We start from the raw sequence: 27,508 nt of genomic DNA, 5'->3' as shown, positions 1-27,508 counted from the left end.
AATCAGAAGGAAGGAAGATATTTGCAGAATGAAAGGAGAGGTAAGAGAAGCAGGAGGAGCAGAAGCAGAAAAAGCCAAGAGTAAAATAAGAGCAACGAATATACATACAGGAAAATTACATCCTCTTAAACTTATGTTTTGGTCTAAGAAAAGGTCAAACAAATGTATAAATAATGTCATATTTGGTGTAACGGCTAGGTCTGCTTGGTGGTCAAATGTCAAAGATAGATGAAAATAGATAGGCTATGTGATGTGTTGATTTGACACCTTTTCTATCTCATCTGCAGAGATGGAATATTTTTTTTTATTCAAAGGTACATCACGTAATGAACTGTATTGGAAAATACACCCACTCAATCTTACAGCACAGAAGAGACACCAAAGATCTTACATTTGGAAATAAACATATCTGAGTAAAAAATATATAAATGATTGAAGAAATCAATATCATGTAAAAGAATAAGAATATATAAAGAATAATAAGACATTAATCAAAAGAATAAATTGAATACATTTGAATACGAATAATTTGGCATCTATATAGGCTACACGACTTATGAAAGGCTATAAGTGATCGGTCTAAAAATTAATATATATGGATTAAGTATTAAATGTGTTCTTCAGTGAAAAACAAGTAAAGTAATGTGAAGTAAATTCAATTTGACCACAGTTGAGAGAAGCACGTCATGCGAGAGCCTCCTCGCGCTCATTTTAGATGATGACAGCATGTTGAGATCATGCGGATGACGCAATGCCGCCAAACTGCAACAGTGCAAGTGATACGGTCATACAGTGAGACGTTTATTTTATTCAGTTACCAATTATTCTTCATTGTTCAACTGTCTCTTTTGAAACAATAACGATAGTATATTATTAATGAAAAATACCACATGATTAACCGATTGAAGTGATAAATTTCAACTTAAAAACTATTTTTCTGTTCTAATATAGGACGCGTTTACGATTGAAAATAAAGAAATTAACATTAAGCACGAGCAGTGGGTATTCCTTCATTCTATTCCAGTTAAATTCACATTCGGCGATTATGTATTTCACTGGAACAGAATAGAACAAAGAGGTATTCAGATATTTCCTCAAGGAAGGTGTGTACACAAAATGTTGCAGACTTTCTTTTCCTTGCCAAAAATGAAACAATGAAGATGGTTATGGTGTGACGCAATACGCTCCGTAGATGTTGCCCCTCCCTCCGCCGGGAAACTCACAGCAGCAGCAGCAGCAGTAGTGCTTGAGTTCAGGTCAGGATGCCGAGCACTGGAAACATTCAGAAAGTCACACGCCTCTCCTAGTCGGCATAACCGACTACAGACATTCCTCATTACAGGAGGAACAGCTTAACTCTGGATCTGGAGCTTTGTCCTCATTTTTAAGTGGAGTAAGATACGTAAGACTTTGACAAGAGTTGGATCAAATCTGAGGACATTCAGAAGTGCGATTACGTTACCTCAGGTGAGACATTCTGCACATATTTCACACTGTGAGTTCAAGCGGATGATCTCAGGCAGCAGTTATAACGGTAAAACGGATCGATGATTTTTAAGTCACTTTATCTTGCTTGCCATGTTTTAATCATAAAACCACGATGACATTTTTATTATTATTATTTTTTTTTTGTTTAATCACCTTTTTTAGTTTAGTAACCCGTTTTGTGCGCGCTTATCTAAACATTCTTTGATAATATTCCTCCAGTCTAATGTTTTTATCTACACAGACACGATTCATGTTGTGGTTTTGCTTAGCACTTGAATATCAGAGGCAGTATCATTTTCTTGGGGTTTCCTCCATTCTGTGTCCGGAGCAATGACGGTGTTTCCTTGTCCATGCTGTCAATAGCGACGTCCAATTCGTGGACGAATAGTTATTTTGAGTTGCAAGTAACTATTAGTGAGTCGATTGAACCGGTTTAAAAATCGGTCCGAGCAGTTCGTGAGTCAACACAACTCACTAAACGGATTAATTGAACTGAGAGTCATCTTTTGCTGACATGTCCGCTTCATGATGAGCCGAAGGGCTGAATGAGTTGATAGTTAGAGCATGTCGACTTAACTGAGGTTTTGACTGATGGGGCGAAAGTTATATTTGTATGACAGTTTAATGTAGATGCATTATTATATGCGAATTATGCACATTATATTTAGATTCTTAGTTTTTTATATAATGGCTACTACAATTTGAAATGGTACAATAAATTACTGTAAACATCCTTAATAATAAAACATAATTGACAATCCATAATAAGCAGAAATATGTGCTTACATTTGGTATTAGTGGAGTATTTATTGCCAAACTGGGATGTCGGAGACTATGTGATTTTGTAAATTTCTGAATAGAGTTCAACAGAAGTAAAAATCCCATGCATTTTGTCCCAAGGTGAACTGATTTTTAACGATAACGTATAGACCTTTAGAGACAGACCTACTGAGAGCTACAAGATTGTTAGTCATAGGCCTACTTTTGTTGGAGCCATCAAGTTTTTTCAACTTATTTTTTAACATAGTCCTGTTTAACAGTTGAATTTCTGGTGAAAAATCTTTAATGAATTGTTCACCAAAACGAACATTGCAACTTCCAGTGTTGTGCAGTGTATGGACAATTAAAGAGATAGTTCACCCAAAAATGAAAATTCTGTCATTAATTACTCACTCTCATGTCGTTCCAAACCCGTAAGACCTTAGGAACACAAATTAAGATATTTTTGATGAAATCCGGGAGGTTTCTGATCCCTCTATATACAGCAATGTCATTCCAAATTTCAAGGCCCAGAAAGATACTAAAGACATTGTTAAAATAGTCCATGTGACTACAGTGCTTTAACCTTAATGTTATAAAGTGCTGAGAATACTTTTTGTGCACAAAAACGAAACAAAAATAACGACTTTATTCAACAATTTCTTCTCTTCCCTGTCAGTCTCCTATGCTGTTGAAGTAGTGAACACAGCACAGCAGTCCTGGGTTCTACATCAGAACGGCGGCTCATTATTGGCCAGCTCCTGCGTCAGCATCACACGCATGTTTCGTGCTGCTCACATGTACAGCGTCGGCCAATACTGAACCAGTGTTCTGACGTAGAACCCGGAAGCGCTGCACTGTGTTTACAACGTAAAACAGCATAGTAGGAGATAATATAATATATCTTTATAGTTATCGTTCTTGGTGTGATCGGGGCTTTATTCATTTCTCCTTTCATTCATTCATTAATCATTTCAGTCATATCTGGCTTTGGTGATTCTATAGGCCATCTCTCACCATATGCAAGAGACTGTTCATAAATTTTCCTGACAATGATTTTTCCAAGGTAGGTCGCCAGGTCTTAACACAATATTGTAACTCTTTACATTTAAAAGTAACTTTCACAGACACTGCTGATTTTCAAATACTTTTTTGCTTCAAGTCAAAGTTTGTAACCACTTTGAAGGTGGTTTGTATGGTTCATGTCTTATAACTTTTTTAAAAAAATCTCCATTGAAAAAATGCTTCTAGAACCAAGGCCACTTAAGAAGAAGCCTATTGTACTTTTTATTTATTTATTTTTTTAAATTTTTTTACTGGTCCTTTGAAAGGAACCATTTGAAAGAATCAATTAGTGGATATGTTTCGGACTTCGCGTTGCATATATGGCAGTGTAGAAAATCAGAAGAGGAGTGTAGGATTCCAATTTCTTATTAACTTTGATGGGTTGATCAATTCATAATGCTCTAATGTGAAAAGTCATTGTAATTAAAAATGGTTAAAGATCTGTTTGGGCTAGTAACTGAAAGGATGTAGGTTCAAACCCCTTAACAGCTTTAATTATCACTATTGTGTCACTTGAAATTGGTCATTTGGGGGTTAACATCTATTGGTTTGATCTTTTTGCCCAGTTCTGCAGCATTTAATTTGATAATCACATGTAGGTGCAACTTAAGACACTATTCCAGAACATGTGGGACTCTGTTTTGAGTGGCATCACTATATCACTGTTTTCCCTCATTGCAATAATCAAACCACACAACTGTATCAGCTTTGAGATGTTCCATCATTTGATCCGAGTTAATATTCATTTTAGTGAGCATTTGATTTATGTTGTTGACACAAAATTGAACATCATCAAAGTTGTTTTGATATTTGATAGGGGACTTTACATGAATATACAAGATGTTATCACAAGAGCCTTCCTGGAAAAAGGCTTTACATGAATGGCCACTTGCTTTGTCTCCCTCCATATTCATGTCTGATCTGTTTTTATGTCAGATTATCTTATATCATGTTTGGTTCAACAGCTCCAGGTGGCTCTAACAGATGGTGTTGAAAACATTGCATTATGGGGTCTGTAGTGTTATATTTGCCGAATGCAAGGAAGGTAATAAACACTGGTATTGACATTTTTTATCCATTTACTTTGTTCATTATGTCACTTGTGTACTGGCTGGAACATCATTGCCTCATTTTGGCAAAACAGGTTTTTGATTTCACAATATTGCTTAGATTAAAATGCCAGGAAATGCTTAAACATGGGCGTTGCTGTCGTTAACATGTTTGCTCAGGCACACAATCAAGACAGTGTTACACTTTGTTAAATTTACCTTAGAATTTAAATACATCCACATACTGAGAAATGGAATTCGGGGAAGCAGTCACGCTCATCATTGATTTGAACAAAAAAGGTGACTTGCCTCGTCAGAGAGTGTACGTCCGTAAATCAAAAGCAAATATGGTCAGAGCAGAGTAATTCAGTCTGAAACCGGTGTCATATTACTGCCTGACACGTCAGATGCGTTCCAAAAACGTTTTGCCTGCTTTACTTTCCATTAAGTGACTCAGGAATGAAGTCTGTGTCCCTTAAGAGAGTAAAACTATGCCTGCGTTTTCCTCCTTCAGTGTTTTCGTGTAAATCTAATTTGTCTGTCTAAGAGTTTTCCCACACAGAGGTTCTTGTCACCATTCTTCTCTTATTCTCTCTCGTTGCAGACTCCATCACTCCACCAAGAAGAGAAATGATGCTCACGATCAAGTGAAATGATGTAAGTATCTCTAATTAAATTCTATGAGGACTTGGATTATAGCATTGCTGACTATTACTTGTCATTGATTACTCATTTTCTAATGGTTAATGAATTGTTAATGAGAGGGAATTTGCATTTCTGTAATTTGGTTGAGTTGTTTTGTTGAGGAGTATGTAAAACTAGCCAAGTGATATTGCACACATTTCATGCAAATGTTTTTTTATTAGATGGAGTTGAATGACACATTCTTCTTATTGTCTTCCTTAACATTTTCCAAACCATGTAGCTTGATGCTAATTGGTTTTAAGCAATCTGACTTACAGTTTTCTACTGAAAATAGAAAATAGAATCTCATAGACTTTTGAGCTGCACTGTACTGTATATTGATACCAAATTGCTTATCAGCCGATATTACAGATTTTTAAATTTATCGGTATCAGTCGATATTGGATAGCTGAAAGTGAGTGTTTAATTGTGTATGTTAATTTACCTTTGTCCTCAACCACAGTTAAACAAAAAAAAAAACCCCAACAATTTAATTATACTGTTTAATGTAATCTTTAGCTAATCTTTCATATTGTACATTATAATGTTGTGATGCCTAAATTTACGTGAAGCTTTTAAAATGATAGATTTTTTTTAGTTTTTAGTGTTTTATTTTATACAAAAAAAGTATCACATTTTAATATCGGCCATAACATGAAAATAATTATCGCCTTTATCGGTATCAGCGAGAACTGTTATAATGGTCCATCCCTTATAGGCTTACATTGGAGGTGGGACCCAAGTCATATATCTTTTCAAATTCACCAATAGCGACTACTCAAAACACTCCAGAATAAAATAAAATAAGAATAAAATCAAAAATAAATATTCTTTAAGAAACTTAAATTCGAAAAACAAGAAAATTAGAAATGTTGCTTAGGCAGCTGATTGTAATAAAATAAGTTGAAGTACTAAAATTACTAAACCTAAATAAATATAAATGAAAGTTACAGTAAATAGAAATATTAAAAAAAAAAAAAAAAACTAAGAAATGACAAAAGCAACTAATAAATTTTACTAAAACTTAAACTAAAATGAAAACAGAAATTAAAAGCTAATTCAAAATAAGAATAAAAAACTATAATAGTATATAAATAAAACCAAAATAACTGCATAGCAATAACCTAGTTATGATACTTACGTTTCAATAGGCATGTGTCATATGTTAATTAGAAAATATACAAATATAGGTACTTTTGTTGGAAGCTTTTTAACAAAACAACAGAAGTCTTTTGAATTAGGCAGCATTGGAAAGGGACTCTGGTGTGTAATGAGTAAACTGAACACCGTCACACTGTTTGAGCTTAAGATTTAATCATTCCAGCGTAAAAGAAGTTAGTGAGTCATATCCATACTGAACCATTTTACAGATGTCCTCTCTTCCCGCAGGTATTTGTTTATCATGCTTACGCTTCTTGTGAATTTCATTTCTGTTTCACAAGGTGAGTCGTTGATGCATTTACTGTTACTACTTTGCTAAAATTATGCTTCCTGTTTTCAGTTAAAATCTCTGTGTTATCCTGACCCGCTATCTAACGTCTTCTCATTGTTTTCCATTTCCCATTTGCTGTTGAGGCAAAGACCTACAAAGCATGCTGGACACCCACCAGCTGTCAACAGTCCCTCTGCCCACCTCAGAGATGCATTAGTGTGGGTTATGCTTCAGCGCACAGAGTGCAGGAGGCTGATGAATGGACAGAGAGATAGGAAAAGACAGAGAGATAGTGAGAGAGAGAGAGAGAGAGAGATTGAAATTAAGGGGTGGAGGAGGGTGGTGATTACACCCACATCATGAATCAGACTATAAACTTTAAACAGCCGCCCAGGGGCTTCACATATATACAGATGTACAGATGAGAAAGGGCCACAGGCCTTCAGGGTAACAGTAGTGCAACTGTTAACTGAGGGTGAAGTGTTTTGTCATTTTGGATAATGTTGTTGCTTTCTGCTAAATGAATGAACGTAAATGTAAATGAATAGGGATGCACGATATATCAGTGCCATATTGATTATCAGATGATTCATACTGAACTATACATTATATTGTTGTGATGCCTAAATTTACTTTTAGCATTTAAAATGATTAATTTTAGTTTTTAGCAGGGGTGTGACGAGATTTCTCTTCGAGGTGAAAAGCTGTCTCGTGATATTGCCTTGACGGGAGTGTGAGGGTGAAATTAGGATATAACACGCAACCACTACGTTTACATCACGCCTCCACTGTCGTTTTGGTTTTTATAGAAATAAAAACCATTTAACGAACTGCAGAGTCGAACGTAGTGCAGCAGGAATCAGAGTTCACTGATCACGTGATAAGAGTAAGTGACGAGATGACTGAAAGACCATGGCGGAGGATTCGTTGCACAACAGAGCCTAGCGTATGCGAGCGTGCATTCAAACGTGATTTCAATGCCCCGCATTTTGAAAGCAGCTCCCTGATGCATGCAAATAACTCCCAATATGAAAGCTATCTTAGGCTGGGCTGTGTAGTTGTAACCATCTCTTAGCTCTCTATCATGCTTGAAGAAAAATTTGGTCTCTATTTGCACTTTGAATATTGAGAGAGTACTTTGATTATGGTTGCACTTATTGAAGAAAACTTTTATTGATTTTTATTTATACTGTTTTTATTTCTATGATCAATTGAATGAGTGGAAAGGAGTTCAGTTTGGTCAAAAGTTGTAGAAGCTCATAAATCATGTACAGTTCTAAGGTCTGAAGAGACTCGTATGAAATCATACAGGAGAGAAGCCAGTCAGTTGTGTTTGTGGCAAAACCTACTCAATTTATTTAGAAAAAAACAGTAACATTGGCCATTTAACACAAAAATAATTGTCTATTAACTCTTAAAATATATAATTAAAGGATTAGTTCACTTTAAAATGCACTTTCTTGAGCTTCATACTCATTGGTCCCATTTACTGCCATTATGAAGCTTGGATGTGTCAGGATATTTATTAATATAACCACGAATGTGTTCATCAGAAAGAAGAAAGTCATATACACCTAGGATGGCTTGAGGGTGAGTAAAGCTTGGGGTAATTTTCATTTTAAAGTGAACTAATCCTTTAACTCTTACTGGAGCCAACCAGAAATGTAATATTGGTGCATCCCTAAAGTTTGATGTCAAAATATTTTTCCCAGTTTAATATGCAGAGACAATTAAGTTTGACCAGCCTGTCACAATTTCCTTCATTTGAGAGGTGATCTAAATATTTGTGACTCAAAACATATGTAAAATTGACAGGCCTGTTCTGCAGTTCTTTGCATGTTTTGCCCTCCATGTCTTTGTGCCAGTCATGTGACAATTTTTTGAAAAACACAGTAACTCTTACTGACCAATGGCAGATGGGGGGAGTGTTTGGGAATAGTCAATAGTCAAATAGTCATTATTTTTGCAGTTCCATGTGGTAACACTAGTGGTACAGAAAGTTAACACACAACATTTAATAAATGAATTGTGGTCTTCATTAGGAAAAAATAACTTAAAATAGTAAGTACACAGACACACTCAAGATAAAAAAACACCTTTGTTTGGAAATATGTGATAGCTCGCTTATGTTGCAGCTCTACACAAGTTGTGACATCCTTGAGCAGCTTTCAGATGAATATACAGTTCTGAGCACTTCTGAGAATTGAATCTCTCAATAGATGTTTTTTTCTTATAAATGGCATTGGTCTGCCGTATGTGTTTTTCCCACTGTTTGATAGTTCGATTTGAATAGTATTGCAAATCAATGTCACTCCTTGTGTTTCAGGTCTTGCTGCTCTGAGTCCTTCTGATGGCAGGGATGGTGTTTATGAAGACCTGAAGTGGAAGTCTCTGCTATGTTGTGAGCTGCCCTTTGCTCAGACAGTTGACAGTGGTCTTTCAGAACACCAACCTGTAGAACAGTGTCAGCTGCTAAATGCTACAAAACTGGAATCCTCTGGTAAATCACTTGCCCTTTCTGGTAAATTCATCCTGTCTGATATTACAGTCATTGCTTTTTTATTTATTTATAGCTATAACTTTAACTCTGATATTTTAGAAATGAAGAAAGATTACACAAAAGTACTGTTTTTCTTTTTGGTCCATGTTTGTAAAAATGGTGGAGTAGCAATATTTGTTGATAGTCACAATATTGTCGATCTTCAGATTAAGCTGATAGTAAGTGTACTTTTATCGGAGAAGGGCTATAAAATGCAAATGATGTTTGCTTCACAATCTGTGTTCTGTCAGCTTATGGAATATGCATTTGTTTGTTTACGTTTTAATGTCAAGACCAGAGAAATGATCAATACATTGAATTTCATTTAAATGTTTTCTTGCTCTGTCAAGAAAGATAAAAAACATTTTATAATGAGCTGATTTTTGATAGTTGTCAGCATTTTGTTCTACATACACTGCCATTCAAAAGATTGGAAAAAAAAAAGAGAAATTAATACTTTTATATTCAGCAAGGATGCATTAAATTGACCAATAGTGACTGTAAAGACGTTTGCAGTACATTGTTACCAATTTTTTTTATTAAATTCTATTCTTTTGAACCTTCTATTCTTTAAAGAATCCTGAAAAAATAAGTATCACGGTTTCCACAAAAATATTAAGCAGCACAACTATTTTCATTGATAATAATAAGAAATGATTCTTGATCACCAAATCAGCATATTAGAATGATTTACTGTTTTTACTTTATTTTTCATCAAATAAATGTAGTCTGGGTGAGCAAGTGACTTCTTTCAAAAACATTTAAAAAAATCTTACAACCCCAAACTTTTGAACAGTAATGTTTAAAATAAACTAAAGGCAATTTGTGAGTTAGTCTTACCATTTTAAGTTCTCAAAAAAGCTGTTTAGTTTAGATTTTCATGAGATGACCTTGTCCATTAAGTGAAGATGTCTTAGCTACAGCTATAAACCAGAGAAACTGAGTGGATTGACCCCACCAGACAAGTAGATGAGTGCCATTACACATGCTAATCAATTCTCATTACTTTCTCTTCCCTGCGGTAGGCCTCAGGACAAAGTCTACAAATAAATGTATAGCATTTAAATGGAAAATAAGTTAGGGTTTGCAATCCTATTAAAGTGTAAAGTGGCTTTTCAAAAACAGAAAAGGAATCAATGCAAATACTCAGAGGTAGATGCTTATTTTTCCGTAACATTTTTGTTTTGATAAAATTATAAAACATTTATAAAACTCAAAGTTTAAAGAGAACAGTATTCCCCAGATACTTTTATTGGACTCCTGCAATAGTGCAAGCATAAAACTTAACAACGATCCTGCCAGAATCTGAACTAGAATATGAATAATTGATATTTATTCATTTGATGTTTATTCGGTGTTTGTATCTTTCATGTTATTTGCGCACCATTTAATGAGCCTGTGTTCTGATAGGAATAATTTGCAGATGTTATTTCTAGAGGATTCTAATTGCGATAGGCTGTGATGAAAGAAGCTAACAAGAGAATGCAATCTATTTTCAGGAAACTGTTTGGACATCCTGTGCTGGCTTGAAGGTGAACGGACAAATTTGATTTGCAATGCAAAGAGCCACAGAGCAGCAGCTACTGCTAGTCTGTTCACTGTTAGTCCTCAACAAATAGTGTAAGTCCTCTGTTTTCATACTACTGATTGGCTGAATGGCTGCTGGTGTATTGCTGCTCCCATTTGTGCTTGAATAGGATTCAGGACAAATTAAGTATGTATGTGTGGGGGGATTATGCAGATGATGTATAATACATCTAGACTATAGTATAAATGATCAACTTTTTAATGTTCATTATCGTTTAATTCATATTATTTAATTTTTCTCCCCTGTATATAGATAATCTGACTTTGAGATTATTTCCCCTGTGATAAATATTAGCCTGTTTTGATCCCAAACATAGGACACCTATGATGAATTGACTTATTTCTGTTGTCTATGAGTGCCTTGTAATGTTATATATGGGTATTAATTGTTTACATTTTTTGTTTTTCATTTTAGTCTACAGATGGATATACTTTCAGACAAAAACCATACTGCTCATTGTGCCGGGGAAGATACTGCCATGTGCTCCATTTCTCTTCATGGCAATGACGCAACTGTCTTGTTGACCATCAGAATATCTGCGAATGGGACTACCGCACTGTTACCGAAGATGCAAATCAGTTCATATCATCTAAGTAAGAATTGCATTTTGCTTTACGGTTATTTTTAAGAAGTATTATCTAGCAATCTATCGATCTATGGATCTATCTATTGATCTATCGATCGATCAAATCATTCTGATCGATCAAAACTGGAATCCTGTTGCTTGGAGGTGATTTCCAGAACAGTTATGGGAATAATGCCAATGTCATTATTCTTCTGTTATCAAAGCAAGACCAGCTATTTAATTTCATTCGTTCCTGTGCATGTTTACTTTGGTAGCTGTAAAGTTACTAGTACTGCTGAGTTTTCTTATGGCAAAATGTACTGCAGGTTCAGGTATTTCATATTTCTACATGTAGGTCTTAAACATGGTCTCATATCACAAACCTTTATTGGGAAAAACTGATCATTTATTTTTGTTCATTATTTTAACTGCCTTTTATTTTATTTGATAACTCAAGTAGAAATGGGCAAGCATTTCAGTTACGGTTTATGATTATTGTAAATGATTATTATTTACTAACCAAAGTAAAATGGTATGGTAATCTTGCATAAGTGACAGAATGACTGATCATACAGCTAGTAGCATGTTATTTTAGTTATTTCACCGATGCCAGGGCAACAGGTGTTTTAGGGTGTGTTTGTTCTTTGGGACTGGGGGCTGCAGAATACACATCTCTCTTAAGTGGTTTTCCAGGCAGTGGATTGAAATGGAATTTCACTATGGCATGGTTAAATGACTTACCAGAGGTCCGAACCTTAAGTCAAGCTCTTTATTGTCATTGTACAGATACAATGAGATTGTTTATGTTTAACGAAGCTACATTATGTTACATTTAAATTAGTTACATTTTAAATGGATATTCAGAAGGGCTGTGTATTGCAATAATCTGGCGATACAGGGGTATCACGATACAGGGGTTACGATATACTGCAATACTTTAAAGGGTTAGTTCACCCAAAAATGAAAATTATGTCATTTATTACTCACCCTCATGTCATTCTACAACTGTAAGACCTTTGTTCATCTTCAGAACACAAGTTAAGATATTTTTGATGAAATCCGATGGCTCAGTGAGGCCTCTATTGCCAGCAATGTCACTGAACCTCTCAAGATCCAGAAAGGTACTAAAGACATATTTAAAACAGTTTATGTGACTACAGTGGTTCTACCTCAATATTATAAAGCGACGAGAATACTTTTTGTGCGCAAAAAAAAAAAAGGAAGAAGGAGGATCTAATTTTAGAGAAACTGTCATAACGAACATTTAATAACGGTTTATTGAAACCTGTCAACTGACAGTCCCATAGACATATAGGCTCATATGTATTTATTATGTTCATGGACAGTCCCACCTACTGGCCAGAACAGATAATGAGCTAAATGAAGGAACTCTTATGTGCTTTAAAAAATGCAAACAAAATGTAAAAGAGCACAGCGTCGTGACGTGTTGAACTAAACTTAATATAAACATGGTGCGAGAAACTGAAAAAGCAGACGAGGCGCAACGGTCAAGACATCTGTTTAACGCATTATGTTTAGCTTGAAAACAACATTTTCTCTTTTTCATCACCACTAGGCTAGTGTGAACAAAGAGCAAGAAGTAATATTAAAATCTAGATTTATTTGATGTTTATAACGTGAGTGAAAGATCAGGGGCTTTCGACAGTAATCAGGGCTTAAGCCACCGAACTATAGCTACTCACCAATTGCAGATTACAAGAGGACAGTACGTCTGTTGTTATCTTCTGAGCTAATCTGATATGTATCTGAAGTCCACAGTCTTTTGCTTCATATTTAATAGCGCTCCATTATTATAGCTGTTGATGAGGAGCTACATGTTTACTATTCGCTAATGCAGGTCAGTACCTGTGTCATATTTACCACAGCTGCTTGCTTTAAAGCAATCTATTGTATAAAGTGCTATATAAATAAGCATAACGTAACTTGAGTGGAGTGTCGAATTGCAGAGCTGGTGCAAACATATCAACATCGTTATGATCAGATGCTTTCTTAATGACTGTTTTCTCACCGCTGTCATTTTTGTTGTGTGTTTATTTTGTTATTGAGAGGAAAGGGCGCAGCACATATTTACATATTCATCTAAACACCGCTTTCAGCAGTGCGGATGTTATTTGAGCTCTGATTCAGTGCGTTTCCTGATTATTGGATTTTGGCATGACTTATTTAGCAAACAACATGACTCTTGTTGATCTCCTTAGTGCCTTCATTATAGTGGAAGCCAAAATGAGTCCACACTTCTGCTCTGTACACCACGGCGGGAGCTGGTATAATTCTTCCATTGGTGGTAACTAGTGGGCTGAGTTTGCTAATGCTAACGTTAGACATTCTGTAAAATAACTTTCTTTCTAGTAAAGAAAGTAATACAGGCTTGGAACAACATGAAGGCGAGTAAATGATGACAGAATCATCTTTTTTTTGTTTTGTTTTTTGCTGAAAATCCCTTTAAAAAGTACATAATTGAAATGTTACATAATGTGGCTTTGGTAAACAATCTTGTTGTACTTGTACAGTAATAATAAATGATGTCTAAAGTTTAATTTTGTGGGTGAACGATTCCTTTAGGTTTAATTTCAAGAGAACAAGTTGTCCTGACATTTTCACTTCCTTTCTTTCTTTGAAGTACATTGAATGTTTGCTGGAAAGAAGTAAACGAGTGAATCATTAAATGAATAAAAAGTCCAATCAATGTAAGCCTATTTGTATTAATTGCAACAGCAGAAGCCATTTACTTTATAATATGTTAGTGTCAGTGAGGTAGTGGTTTTAAAAGATAATGCCTGTTAATAAAGACTGCCTCAGCTGATTGGCATTAATGGTAATGCTTTTATTAAAATAAAGCAAATTGCTTTACCTTTTTTTTTTTTTTCTTTTTTTGACTAAGCAGTGGCTGCTGAGGCCATCTTGTTCTAGACCGACTTAAATACTGTCTGCAGAACAAAATAATACTACTTTATACTTGAATGTGGACAACAGATAAATGTATTTTAATTTTGTTTTTAACTAAACAATACTAGCAAAAGGAAAACCATGGATTTATCCTGGAAATGTAGTTCTCAGTTTTGCTCTCATACTCTCTTAAAGAAATAGTCAAATTTTCATTTTTGGGTGAACTATTCCTTTAATATTGATCACATACCCTGTTAATGTCTCTTAATGGCTCATATCCGGCCAGGCCTGCTGAAGATGTTCCCCTACGAAACTGTGGGGTGTCAAAATGTTAAACTTCCATTTTATTTCCTAATTCACACCCTCCACCACTTTTTCACATTGCACATTTCACGTGTTGTGCAGACTTCCCACCCTCCGACAAATGTGAGAAGACTCTCAAGAGTGGTGAGGTGCCAAAAACAACATCTTATAAAGATGATTTAAAAATATGAATTGTGATCATGAGACTGTGTTCTACCTTTAGGGTGTCTAGACATAGAACGGTTGCAGGCTTTACTATTTTTTTTATTATTATTATTATTATTATTTTCAAGAACTTTTCTGTGCTCTGCGAAGTACATGAAGTAAATTATTCATCAGTATTACTTCATTACTGATGAATACTGTATAAATAAAAAGATAAATATATATTTATATATAAATTTAATGTATTTTCTATGCATCATTACTAGTTTGCAAACAATAATAATTTAATATATTGTGAATTTCTGCCTTTCACAGGAAGACCAGACCCACCTGTCAATCTGCATTACAATGTGACGACAGAAGGTGAAGTAATTTTCAGATGGAGCAGCACACAACCTGACAGTAATGCCATAAACTATGAGATCCGATACTCTTCCAATTCCTCGCTTCAGCAGTGGGAGGTAATTGGACTCATTTGTTGGTCTGATGAATATGTTGTAATGGCATTACAAAGTAATGTTTGTGAGAACTATGTTAAAGGCCTGCACAGAATTCCACTCAAAATCTTGCAGATTTTCACAGAATCAGATTTCCTGCCATACACACAATTCTATACATGCTTAATGTCTTGCATGGTTGATAATTTGTTTGTTTAAGAGTTTTGAATATACCTTTCACCTGCCAGTAAGAGCTACTTTTAACAAATGATCGGATTACAATTTGTAGGTATTTGTATCTAAAGTGGCTCACATACATTTATGCACATTTGGATAGACTCTGAAATGCACAATTTAAACATAATGACAGAATCTAAAACATAAATCCTTTTACATATGAACAGTTTTTCAGTAGGTTTTTATTGATTTGTGTATCTCTAAAGTTGTACTTAGCTAAAAGGGTTTATTTTTTAGATGCAGTAAGATATTGTTGATACATTATATATTTCATCTTTCCAAAAGTGAACTGTAAATATGGATGAGATCACTCAGTTTTAAGTTATTTAAAGCGATTTAAAGCAATTAACCTTCATAATGTGAATGAATCTCTGTTAACTGTGGCTCTTTTAGGTGGTGAAGGTCAGAGGTCGTTCATGGGTGCCTCTGAATGAGCTCAGTTCTGGGATCAGATACACAGTCCAAGTGCGCTGCCAAAACAACTTCAACTACTGGAGTGAATGGAGCCAACCTTTCTATTTCACACTAGATGGTAAGGATCTGTATTACAGAAGAACTTTACAAACGACTTCCCTTCATGTTTTATGTGTATACATTTGAGTATTGAATTTATTTAGGTCCGTAATCAAAGACGCCCTCCCATTTAATGACTCATCAGGTATAGGCAAAGAGTAAATGTATGCAAATACTGACATTTGTGAAAGGGTACTTAATACATTGCTGCCTGATATGCTCATGCTCCCACGACTTATGGTCTCCTGTTCTCAACAACAGAGTGCTCAGGTTGAGACATTTACCCTAACATCATTCTAAAGAGTCTAAAAGCGGCTTTTAGTGTACGTCAGACTTCATGCAAATGAGTGCTTTTCTGTTTCAGTTATATGTATCTTTCAGATAGATCCATTGTCTTCTCTAAGCCTCCACTTTAAGAGTTTGACGTTTGATAATTACATTCATATCTACTCTCTGCTACTCTGAATCTGAATAGTACTTTGACTTGTTGCTATGCTCTCACAAAATATCTTTGATTTGTTCTCTAAAAGATTCATTCATTTCACTCTCCATTTTCTGAATTAATTACGATGGTAAACAATGTTCAGTGTTTTACAAACGCATTAATATGCCATTTTCTTAGCAAACCGAGGTCAGGCATTGCATTTGCCAAGGTATAGGGTATTTGCATAGTTATTACTCTTAAAGCAAATGTACACTAGGGTTTGTGCACTATTGAAATGTACATATGACAACTCTAGATAGTTTTAGCGTGTTATTGAATATGGCAGTGTTAATGTATTTAGTCTTGACGGACTAGATTTGCTATGCTGCTGCTGCTGTTGATGATGGTTGCTGCAGAGCAAGTATAGACTTGCTACTGTTAATAGATACAATGACACACTGCTGTGAGCATGTAAGATATGCTGCTGCTGCATAAATAGACTTACATAAATCACAGATCTAGACAGGTAGGGAGGTGGAGGGTTTCAGTAGAACTGCTGTTGGACTAGACTACAGCAAACACTGAACCAGACTATTTAAATGTTAAGCAAACAATCTCATTGGCTGCAGGATCAGCAGAGGCCAGTCGGCTTGTGCCATGTGGTAATGATGTGATTGCTTGTAGATTGCTTCAGCTTGCGCTCTCTAGTTTCATGACTGAACTAGATATATAAACCAAATTTAATGTCAAAATGTTGTTAACAATGTTGGATGAGTGTGTGTCCAAAATCCCCAGTTTAAAATAATGTTTTAATAGTCTTAAATTATGCAAATATTTTTTTTTTTTTATTATACATTAAATGGGTTATTTTAAATTGTTTTTTAATATTCATTCTCAGATGAGAATAAAGTCATGTATTGTAAATGAGTGTATGTACTGTCCTTGAGTCTTTTAACTTTGTCATCATTAGGTTTATTATAGTCATTTTTAGATGACTTCTTCCTCCTTGTAAATAGTTTGTTGCTAAAAGCCTACATAATTCAAAAGGAACACCAGTTTGCGTATTAAAAGTCTTATGCTTGGCATCATGTTCAATCTCAGGCCAATAAAAGATCCTTAAATTCGTTGAAGTTGAATGTGAGCACTGTATGAATCTTTAGAGGCCGTACAAGGGACAAATGGCTAAAAGGATACATACTGATTCATACTCAAGTTTTAGGGAACATAAAATTAAGTTTAGATGCATCTCAACTGCTGTGGGTTTTTGTAAAAGGTTGGAACATGGCTTATTAAATGTGTGCACTTCCACCTGTACACGCACGTACACCTCACCTTAGAGTGACTCAGTCAGTATTGTGAAATATGCTTTTTTTTTTTTTTTTTTTTTTGTAACCTGAATAAAGCGACCTGAGGGAAACTTCTTGCTTGAGGTGAAGTGTTAACATATTGACACTCCCCGATAGTAGAATAGAGTTTAATTTTTTGCTTAGCCAAATTCTAACACTAATCAGTTGGGTGTTTTTCTGTCTTATCTTGCTTTTGAATACCCGTCCCACACCACAGCAGTGCCCATTAGATTAGTTAAAAACAATTGAGTGCAGTATCCAGTCTGAGATACTGCTGCCAACTAATGCTGCACTTAGCTCCACTTTGAGCTGTCTGCATATTAGTTAATGTTTCAACTGTTTCAGCTTGATACAGCCATAAAAGACTTAATTCTGTCTCTGTTTTCCTCCTTGGATACATTACCCACATGGCACCCGCTATTTTGCATGTGTTTGTAAGTTTTTCAAGGCAGTTCACACTTTGTTTTTTCTGATATGCCAGTTGGGTTATACATTTTCAAAATCCATGCTGTGCAAGTCACCATGGCAACTAAGCTTCAGGTTGTTTACTATCATTACAATAAAACAGCTTTCTCATTGCTGCAAGGAACCAAGACGGGAAGGTGGGGAAATAAAAATCAATACAAGAGTGAATCTCTTAATACCTGTCAGGAACATGTCCAGGTTGTTGTCCATCCTAAAATCAAAAGAAACATTTTTGCATCATTACATTAAAAGGTTAGTTCACCCAAAAACTAAATTTCTGTCATTAAGTACTCACCCTCATGTCGTTCCACACCCGTAAGACCTTTTTTCATCTTCGGAGCACAAATTAAGATATTTTTGATGAAATCCGAGAGGTATCTGACTTATAGACAGCAGTTTAACTACCACTTTCAAGGTCCAGAAAGGTACTAAAGACATTGTTAAAGTAGTCCACATGTTCAGCCTTAATTTTATGAAGTGACAAGAATACTTTTTGTGCTCAAAAACAAAACAAAAATAACGACTTTATTCAACAATATCTTCTGTTCTGTGTCATTCTCTTACACTGTTTACGTTAAGCGCTTCCAGGTTCTATGTCAGAACGTTGACTCATTATTAGCCGGCTCCTGCGTCAGCATCACACGCATGCATTGTGCTGCTTGTGTGAACAGTGTCGACTAATACTGAGCCGGCATTCTGACGTAGAACCTGGAAGCACACAAAAATTATTCTCGTCGCTGCATAAAATTAAGGTTGAACCACTGCAGTCACATGGACTATTTTAACGATGTCTTTAGTACTTTTCTTGACCTTGAAAGTGGTGATTAAATTGCTGTCTACGGACGAGTCATGTACCTCTCGGATTTCATCAAAAATATCTTAATTTGTGTTCTGAACATGATGGTCTTGCGGGTTTGGAACGACATGAGGGTAAGTAATTAATGACAGAATTTTAATTTTTGGGTGAACAAACCTTTTAATTTTTTGGAAATTAAGCATAAATATTGTTACTGTAATGCAAAATGTATATTTATTGTTATTATATTTCAGTTGTAAAGTTTTATATTTGTTGTGCCTGTAATTTATGCTGCAGTAATTTTTATATAATAGAATAAACATTACTGTATTACACTGTTGAGAATCCAAAGAAAATCATAATCAAGAATAATAATGACAAAAAAAGTAAATTAAGTAAGATGTTCAGATGCATTAAGATATTAATAATTTGAAAAGAAATGCTTAATTGTTATGAAAATAATGTCACAATGGAATAAATATTAATGTTACAAAAATGTGTTGATTTTTCTTTTTCTTTTTTTTGTTTTTTTGTAAAAAATGTAACCACACATTTCTTTTTTTTTTTATTTATATCTCACATGTAGAATTTACTAAAGTTTGGTTTATTTATTTGTATGTGTACTGCTCAAAATGCCTGCTTTAATTTTTTTTTTTCTCTATCTTTCTCTGCTCCTCAAAGTCAGTTACATCCCTGCTGAAGTCTTCACGACACCCGGGTCAGAAGTAACAGTTTATGCCGTCTTCCACAACCGCAGCTGGAGTGCGAGTAAAGCTGTGTGGATGCTGAACGGGCAGGTGAAGATTCCGGAAAGCCAGTACAGTGTAATCAACGATCAGGTTAGCGCCGTCACTATGAAAGTAGACGAACCAGGGTTTGATACTCTGATGTGCTGCCACCAGTGGGGAGAGAGGTTCAAATGCATCATCGCCTATGCCAAAATATACACAGAAGGTGCGCTATGAATTATGGAGGACATCTTTAACCAGACAGTTATAATAAAATAATAAAAATAAAATGATAATAAATATAAAATAAAATATAAAATATTGCTTGTTTGAAAAGCTAGAAAATTTAAAATGGGCTCTTTTCTTTAGGGATGTTTAATGCAGATATTACCTGCCAGAGCAAGAATTCAGAGGTGGACACCATGAGCTGTGAGTGGAATAAAAGTGCTTGGGCACAGGTCAGACTCCTTTACAGGTATGACCACAATCATAGCTCATACGTTTTCTATTCCAGTCAGATTGTTTGTTTCACAGATGCTGAAAATCTTACTTTTTGTTATAGACAATATACATCAATGTGTGAGACCATATCAGAGATGGAGGGCACTGAAGAAGCTGAAGAAAACATGTCTTTGGTGAAGGAGTGCCCATCTGGAGCAGGAGACCACAGAGAATGCACTTTAAGCAACCTTAGCCTGTTCTCTTGCTACAAAATCTGGTTGGAAGTGGAAGGAGGGCGTGGCAAAGTGAGATCGTTTCCTGTCTATGTTGCACCAATTGACTATGGTGAGTTCCAAAGTTTTCTGTTTTAATTATTTTTACAGTGCAATTTATTTCTGTTATGGCAAAGCTGAATTATCAGCAGCCATTACTCCAGTCTTCAATGTCACATGATTCTTCAGAAATCATTCTAATATGCTGATTTGGTGTTTCTGTAAAATTTCTTATTACACAGTTGAAAATGGTTGTGCTGCTTAGGGTTTTTGTGGAAACCATTATATTTTTTTCAGGATTATTTGATGAATAGAAACAGCATTTATTTAAAACATGTATTTTTTGTTTTGTAAAAAAGTAAATGTCCTTACTGTCACTCTTGCCACTCTATTCACTTTGTAAACTGAGTTGAATAACAATTTCCCTTTGTTTTTTTCCAGTGAAACCATCTCCTCCCTCAGTCCTTGAAGCGATCACTTTGCCAAACAAAACCTTGAGCGTAAAGTGGGGGCGTCCCCATTTACCTGTATACGACATGCAGTACGAGCTGCGCTTTGTGACTTTGCGTGGGATGGCAAATACGCAATGGAAGGTAGGAAGAGTTTCTGGAAGCTGGGGTCTCAGGTGGACAATGAAACTAGAAAGATGAATAAAATATATTTGAGCAAATGCTTCATGCATAGTGCTCAATCACAGAGGGCAGGCAATGAATTACTGTGGTCTGATCTGTTTATCTCTATAATTGATAAAAATGATAAGCTAAACTGATCCTAAATTAAAAAATCAAAGTTAAATGTTCCTCTTATTATGTCCACTAAACTTCTTAGAAATTCATTTTCAATTTATCCTTTATAGATTTCAGAAGGAAGATGGTTACACTCTGTACTCAGGGATAATGTCTGCAATTTTCTGTGGCATTTACAGATGAGTGTTATTTCCCTACAGGTCATCGGTTCTCTACTGGAACCACAGGCAGAGGTTCCGCTTGAAGATTCCTGTGTTCAGTTTAAAGTAGAAGTTCGCTGTAGAAGACTGAATGGCTCTGGATACTGGAGTGACTGGAGCAGGAGTCACACTTCGATTGTTTATAACAGGAAAGGTAAAGTTATCAAAATAGTTGTGCTACTATTATTATTTTATTTCATACAGAAGCCTTAATTTTCTCCTGATCTCAACATAACAATAGTTGTTTTCCATTAATATTATCTTAAATTTCCTTACAAAAACAGCTATCCATTGCTCACCATTTCTCTGGACATTCACAAATCATTTATCTGTCAAACATCATTCTATAACCATGCAGACATCCCTCGAGCTAGCTGGCAGTGAAATTGACCATGTCCCGGTTTCATAGACAGGGCTTAGGCTAAGCCAGAATTAGGCTTTATTTCAGTTAGGGTATTCAAGTAGCTTTTATAAACATACCCTAGAAAAAAAACATTACTGGTGTGCATCTTGAGACAAAACAATAACACTGACATATTTTAAGACATGTCAGTGCAAATTACTTTCAGTTTAAACAGCTCAAACATGCATTTTAGTCTAGGACTAGCTTAAACCTTGTCTGTGAAACCGGGGGCATATGTTCAGAGTGACTATAGTGTTGACGATAGTATCATACTCCTTCTCAAATGTCTATTTCAGCTTGAGTCTCTGGTCAAAGAAATAGCTTTTGTTTCTTCCAGATCAAGAAAAACAAGAAAAAACAACTTTTAAATTGAGAGTGAGAAAACAATTTTGTTATGTAGAGATCACAAAGAAATTAAGTCGAGATTTCAAGAATACAAATTTTGTTGTGTGGAAATCAGAAGGAAATTAAGTCAAGATCTTGAGACAATAACTTTTGTTGTGTGGAGATCACAAGAAAATTAAGTCAAGATCTCAAGAACACAACTTTTGTTATGTGGAGATCACAAAAAAATTTAGTAAACATCTTGAGAAAACATCTTTTGTTGTTTGTTGAAGTCGATGTATGTTTTTTCCTGTAAGCTTTTTGTTTTTCTATGCATTTTTTCATTTTTTGCATAGTAAAATAATACCTTTAGCTGTAGTTTGCCTTTTTTGCCAAATAATTTAGTCAGATGCCAAGTTTATTGTTTTGTTCTTCCCTCATATTTAAAATATTTAAAAAATATAAATTATTTTCCTTATATTTTGATGGTTTAATCAAACTTGTAGTGTCATTAAAAACAAATATCCCCTCGGACATCACTTTTGGCTACTACTGTATAACATATAATATATGGAATGAAAGGCTTTGATTCATTTTTGTTGAAATCATCCCATCCAGGAAAACATTTTGACAGATTTAATTTTAAATAGCTTTGGGGTGTCTGTAAGATTCTGAGTTACGACATCTTCCAGTGGGAAAATACATGGGAAATTCATCATATATCATTGACATTTAAAGACAAGGCATTTAGACAAAATGCTATTAAGTTAGATATTGCCATGAAGTATTTGTGATGAAACCCACAGTACTTTGTCAATGTATATGACAACAGCATAAAACAAACACTAAATCAGTGAAGAGAGACCAAACTGGAACTGTTGAAAAGAATGTGCAGCTGAAGCCTGTTAACTGTTAGGCAAGATAAAAACAATTCAAAAGATAAAACAGAAGAAAAAATTCTTTCATTGTGGCTTTGATAGCCCATGTGATACTTCAGTTATTCCGAACACACACCTGCTTCACAATAGCCATCTATATGTATATGAGTCATGAGTACTTTTGTAATTTGTGAGAACTTCATAGGAATGAAGTATACATAATATTTTCAAGGATGCATTTAGAGGGCTGATGACACTTTAGAATAATAAAAATATTAAACTTAAATTCTTTTAAAAGTCCTGTATTTTCTTAAATTTCATTATATGATACTTATAGAAACCCTGAATATGAGTTACTCAGTAGTTAAATTTGTCAGTGTTATGGTAATCATTTAAATGGCTCTACATATATTAATTGGCTTTGTCTTCATATTGAAAATGTTTTGAACTGAACAGAATTATGATAAAAAAAATCCATTAGGATTAACGGAAATTGCACCACACATCACCCACCATGAATTCCTAAACTGGAATGCAACTGCTGAGGTGAAGATCAAATATGTGCTTGCAACACTATTTGTCAGCTCTTCGCAGAACCTGTCTAAAATCTTTATATTGGTGCAGATGTGTGTCCTGGTGCCAGAACTCATGTTGAGACATTTTTCAGAAGTAACTATTGCTAGCAGATTGCCGTCAGCATTTTAGATATAATTACAGTCATTCTTGTCTGTTACAGTAAGTATGGGATTGTAGGAATTTGACATACATTCTTAGTTAAGAGAAGACTTAACTGGAGGTTTGTAGTCAGAAGGTATGCTAGTGACAGATAATAGAGAAATATTTCATAATAAGATATGCTTTCTAGCAAAAAGATAAAAGTGGCAGTCTTAGCCATAGACAGCGTAGCATATACCTCTGCCATACAGTATGGTGACAGCGATTCAGCTGATCCAAGTCGTGGCTCATGATCCTTACCCGATCCCATTCCCCTCTCTCCTCTCCAATTGTTTCCTGTCTTTCTGGGATTGTCCTATCCAAATAATGGAAAAAAAAGTCCAAAAGAATAACTCACTCACTAAATGAAAAAATGCTTGTCATTAAAATAATTTAATGTCTAATTAATTTAAGTTTATTATGCTTCTATTATTTATTTTATAATGTATAACATAACATTTTATGTTACAAAAGATTTATATTTCAAATAAATGCTTTTGGTTAAAATTTCTATTCAGAGAATCCTAAAAATGTGTCACCATTTCCACCTAAATATTAAGCAGCACAACTGTTTTCAACATTAATAATAATGTTTGTTGAGCACCAAATCAGCATATTAGAATGATTTCTAAAGGATCATGTGACACTGAAGACTGGAGTAATGATTGCTGATAATTCACCTGTTACAAAACCCTGGTGTATAAAGCACACGACGAGGAGATATAATCAGAATAAGTCTTTTACTAGGAAATCCAAATGGAGAGATCAGGAACATACAGGAACACACCAAAGTATACATGAACGATACCGGACCACACAAGACTGGAAACACAGGGCTTATATACATGGAATAACAAGGTGGGTGATTAGACACAGCTGGATGTGATGAGGTGATCAGTTACCAAGGTGAATGACTAGTGGCGGGAAATAGAATGACAACAAGTCCAAAATGAGTCCAAAAAAAAATGTAACATGTGTACATGTAACATATCGCCCCCTCCCGGAAAGGCGCGTCCTCGCGCCGTGGAGAGGGGAAGATAAAGACGAGATGCTGAAGATGGTGTAGGAGGCGGCTCAGGAGGCGGACGGCTACCCGGGAGGAGGCGAAATGCAGGAGTCCAGGGTGGTGCAGGTGATGGAGAAATCCAGGGAGGTGCAGATGGTGGTGAAGACCAGGGAGGTGCCTTGAACAGAGGAAGTATACACATCCAGGCCACAGCCAAGACTGCGCCCATGGCGGCGTCGCAGGAGGGAGGAGCCATGGTGATGTAGTCATGGACGCCACCATGGGGACGACCGGAAGTGATGATGACGACATCAGAGTAGGAGCCCACCCTGCAGCCGGAGCGCCGAAGACTCGAAGGGACCCCGATGGCCTGGGCGACCGCGACAGAGCCGTAGCGACGACCCCCCGAGGTGGAAGCAGGGATCCAGAGGGTAGAGGTGGAGCTGGAGCGACCGAGGGCAGAGGTGGAGCCTGAGGGAGGGCGGAGCTAGCCGTAGCAGGAGGGGTGGAGGGCCAGAGAGCAGCGAATGGCCCGTAAGTCTGCAGCAGAGGCGTGGCGATGTCTGACCCAGGCGGAGCCGACGTGCCGAGGGAACCCAGCGAGGCCGAATGCCCGATGGTACCTGCTGACGATGAGGGTGGAAGGAGCGTAGGTGTAGGAGCCAGGTCGAGGGGGAGTGGAGAGCTCTGAGGCTGGAGGCGGAACCTCAGGCTCCTCACACCCAGGAGGAGGTGGCTCCCAGCAGTCCCGAGGTGGATCCCCACCACTGAGAGGAGATGGAGGAGAAACTGAAGGGCTGATGGGAGACAGTGATGACTGGGTGACAGGTGTGGCTTGGGACAGAAGAGAGGTTTGGAGAGTGCAGCAAAATCCTTCAGCAGATGAATGAGTATCAACATGATTTTGGAGAGGTGGTGGGAGAGGGAGGCTGGGAGGGACCAGAGAACTAGACATACCAGGTGGATTCAGACAGGTTAACCTCTCCAAAGTAAAAAAAAAAAAAAACAGTCACCAGTGCATGCCAAAAACTCACTCTCAGTGGCAGGGGGTTGGGTGGGGCTCACTTCCATACCCTCGTATTCCACTAGAATTCCCTCGGCGACGGATGGTACAGCCGGCTCGCACACCTGGTCAGTCCCGTGTTGCTCAGGCTCCGTGGTGATGTTCTATTCGGTCGCTCCCGTAGGCGCTGGCTCAAACATCGCAGCGAAGTCCTTCTCACGGTCTGCGGTGGACTCATGCTGCCGATCCTCGCAGTCAGGGTGTTGATGGCTGGGCACTGGAGTAGGAGTGGGACTGGCGTCGTTGTCGCAGAAATCCACGGTCATTGAAGATCCACATGACGCCAGCACCCACTCCACGTAATCAGGGAAGCTCCCTCGAGGCCCTTCCCCTGGACAGCTGCGCTTTGGTGGCGGTGTTGAGGCCAGCATACAGGAAGTTGCAAAGGCTGATGTCCGGGAAATGTGTTGCTGGTGCTAGGAATAAAAAATCGTCCAAATGTGCCTCGAGGGAGCGGTCCTTCTGCTCAAGGCAGATTAACAGAAATGCGGGTGTGTACATTGTGACGGGGAAAAAGTGACGAAAAACACTGAAACGAAAAACACTGACACGGAAAACAACAAACAAAGAACACGCCGCAATCTGTCTAACGTTTTAGGTCCGGTATTCTGTTACATAACCCTGGTGTATAAAGCACACGACGAGGAGATATAATCAGAATAATATTCCTAATCTTTTACTAGGAAATCCAAATGGATAGATCAGGAACATACAGGAACACAAACCAAAGTATACATGAACAATACCAGACCACACAAGACTGGAAACTCAGGGCTTATATACATGGGATAACAAGGTGGGTGATTAGACACAGCTGGATGTGATGAGGTGATCAGTTACCAAGGTGAATGACTAGTGGCGGGAAATAGAACAACAACAAGTCCAAAATGAGTCCAAAAGAGAGTGTACATGTAACATCACCTTTGCCACCACAGGAATACATTTTATTTTAAAATATATTAAAATAAAAATGCTATTTAATTTTTTGCACATCACAATATTCCAGTTTTTACTGTATATTTGGTCAAATAAATGCAGCCTTGGTGAGCATAAGAGACTTCTTTTAAACAAAAACTTTTAAACCCCAACCTATATCATTACCCTCTAATTCTTCAATAGTTTCCCCATCCCCTTTCACTTTTCTCCATAGTAAAAAGAGCAAAAAGACCAAAAATAAAATGAGACACAATGAGACTTGGTCTATTAAAAAGACCACACTCTGTTTCAGCTTTAATTTACCTTTCTGAACATGAGATATAGTGTCCTGGAAATAATCATGACTGTATTGCCTTGTCATTTCAGCGCCAGAGATGGGACCAGACTTCTGGCGCATTATACAAGAGGATCCTGTTAGGAGTGTGACAAATGTCACACTGATCTTTAAGGTTGGTAAAGATTGACTTCATTGACTTGCTTTAGCAGCAAAATGATTGTGATATAAAAAGCCTACTGTGTTTGAGCTTAAATGTTTTTTTTTTTTTTTTAATGTCAATTTTAGCAGCCTGTTCTAGCAGGAGATCCATATAGTTGTGTGGAGGGTCTCGTGATTAAACACCAGGCCTCAGGGGGAGCCGTGTGGTCAAATGAAACAACCTTGACTCAGTTTCACTCATTCCAGTGGAGGAAGGAAGCACACACAGTCACCGTAATGTCTCGCAACACTTTGGGCATCTCTACACGGAATAGCAACATGACGCTTTTACATCAACCCAAACGTGAGCTGACTTGCTTCATACCTTTCCTGTAACATCACACAAAATTCTTTCACATTCAGTCTAATTCATTTACAATGTTTCTTTCATTTGATCGCCAAGGAGTTTTGTAAGCCTTCAAATGAAATATGTGTCTATTTATGTGCCTAAGGATGAGGTTTTAATTCATCCGGCCCTAAATTTTCCGGGTAATTGTTTTGATAAAAGCTTGATGTTGTTTTGTTGGTGAAAGGGTTGTTGGGGGAGAAGATTTGGATTA

General features: G+C 36.5%; 1 protein-coding gene and 1 long non-coding RNA gene across 6 annotated transcripts in view; both read left to right on the top strand.

Moving 5' to 3' along the window:
* lepr (leptin receptor) overlaps window positions 1-27,508 on the top strand; it is a 50,632-nt gene that overhangs the window by 16,719 nt on the left and 6,405 nt on the right. For 2 of the 5 annotated variants that reach the window (XM_051896292.1, XM_051896293.1), the window contains exons 2-15: window positions 4,966-5,018; window positions 6,435-6,487; window positions 8,804-8,998; window positions 10,516-10,636; window positions 11,019-11,197; window positions 14,860-15,005; window positions 15,612-15,750; window positions 19,444-19,716; window positions 19,860-19,965; window positions 20,053-20,276; window positions 20,645-20,796; window positions 21,150-21,303; window positions 26,840-26,922; window positions 27,036-27,252. In XM_051896292.1, the coding sequence (XP_051752252.1) occupies window positions 5,014-5,018; window positions 6,435-6,487; window positions 8,804-8,998; window positions 10,516-10,636; window positions 11,019-11,197; window positions 14,860-15,005; window positions 15,612-15,750; window positions 19,444-19,716; window positions 19,860-19,965; window positions 20,053-20,276; window positions 20,645-20,796; window positions 21,150-21,303; window positions 26,840-26,922; window positions 27,036-27,252 (2,047 nt within the window). In that variant the 5' untranslated portion in view covers window positions 4,966-5,013. Of the gene's footprint in view, window positions 1-1,220; window positions 1,468-4,965; window positions 5,019-6,434; window positions 6,488-8,803; window positions 8,999-10,515; window positions 10,637-11,018; window positions 11,198-14,859; window positions 15,006-15,611; window positions 15,751-19,443; window positions 19,717-19,859; window positions 19,966-20,052; window positions 20,277-20,644; window positions 20,797-21,149; window positions 21,304-26,839; window positions 26,923-27,035; window positions 27,253-27,508 lie in introns of those variants that run through there. The other 3 variants (XM_051896295.1, XM_051896294.1, XM_051896291.1) reach the window with 3 other exon arrangements.
* On the top strand, window positions 21,310-26,425 carry LOC127513996 (uncharacterized). Its single transcript, XR_007930541.1, has 2 exons — window positions 21,310-24,350; window positions 26,366-26,425. It is a non-coding gene; the product is annotated as an uncharacterized LOC127513996 (long non-coding RNA).

The sequence above is a fragment of the Ctenopharyngodon idella genome, chromosome 6, assembly GCF_019924925.1.
Source record: "Ctenopharyngodon idella isolate HZGC_01 chromosome 6, HZGC01, whole genome shotgun sequence".
Lineage (NCBI taxonomy): Eukaryota > Metazoa > Chordata > Actinopteri > Cypriniformes > Xenocyprididae > Ctenopharyngodon > Ctenopharyngodon idella.
The sequence above is the reverse complement of the archived record's forward strand: the minus strand, read 5'-3'. Positions and strand labels throughout refer to the sequence as shown.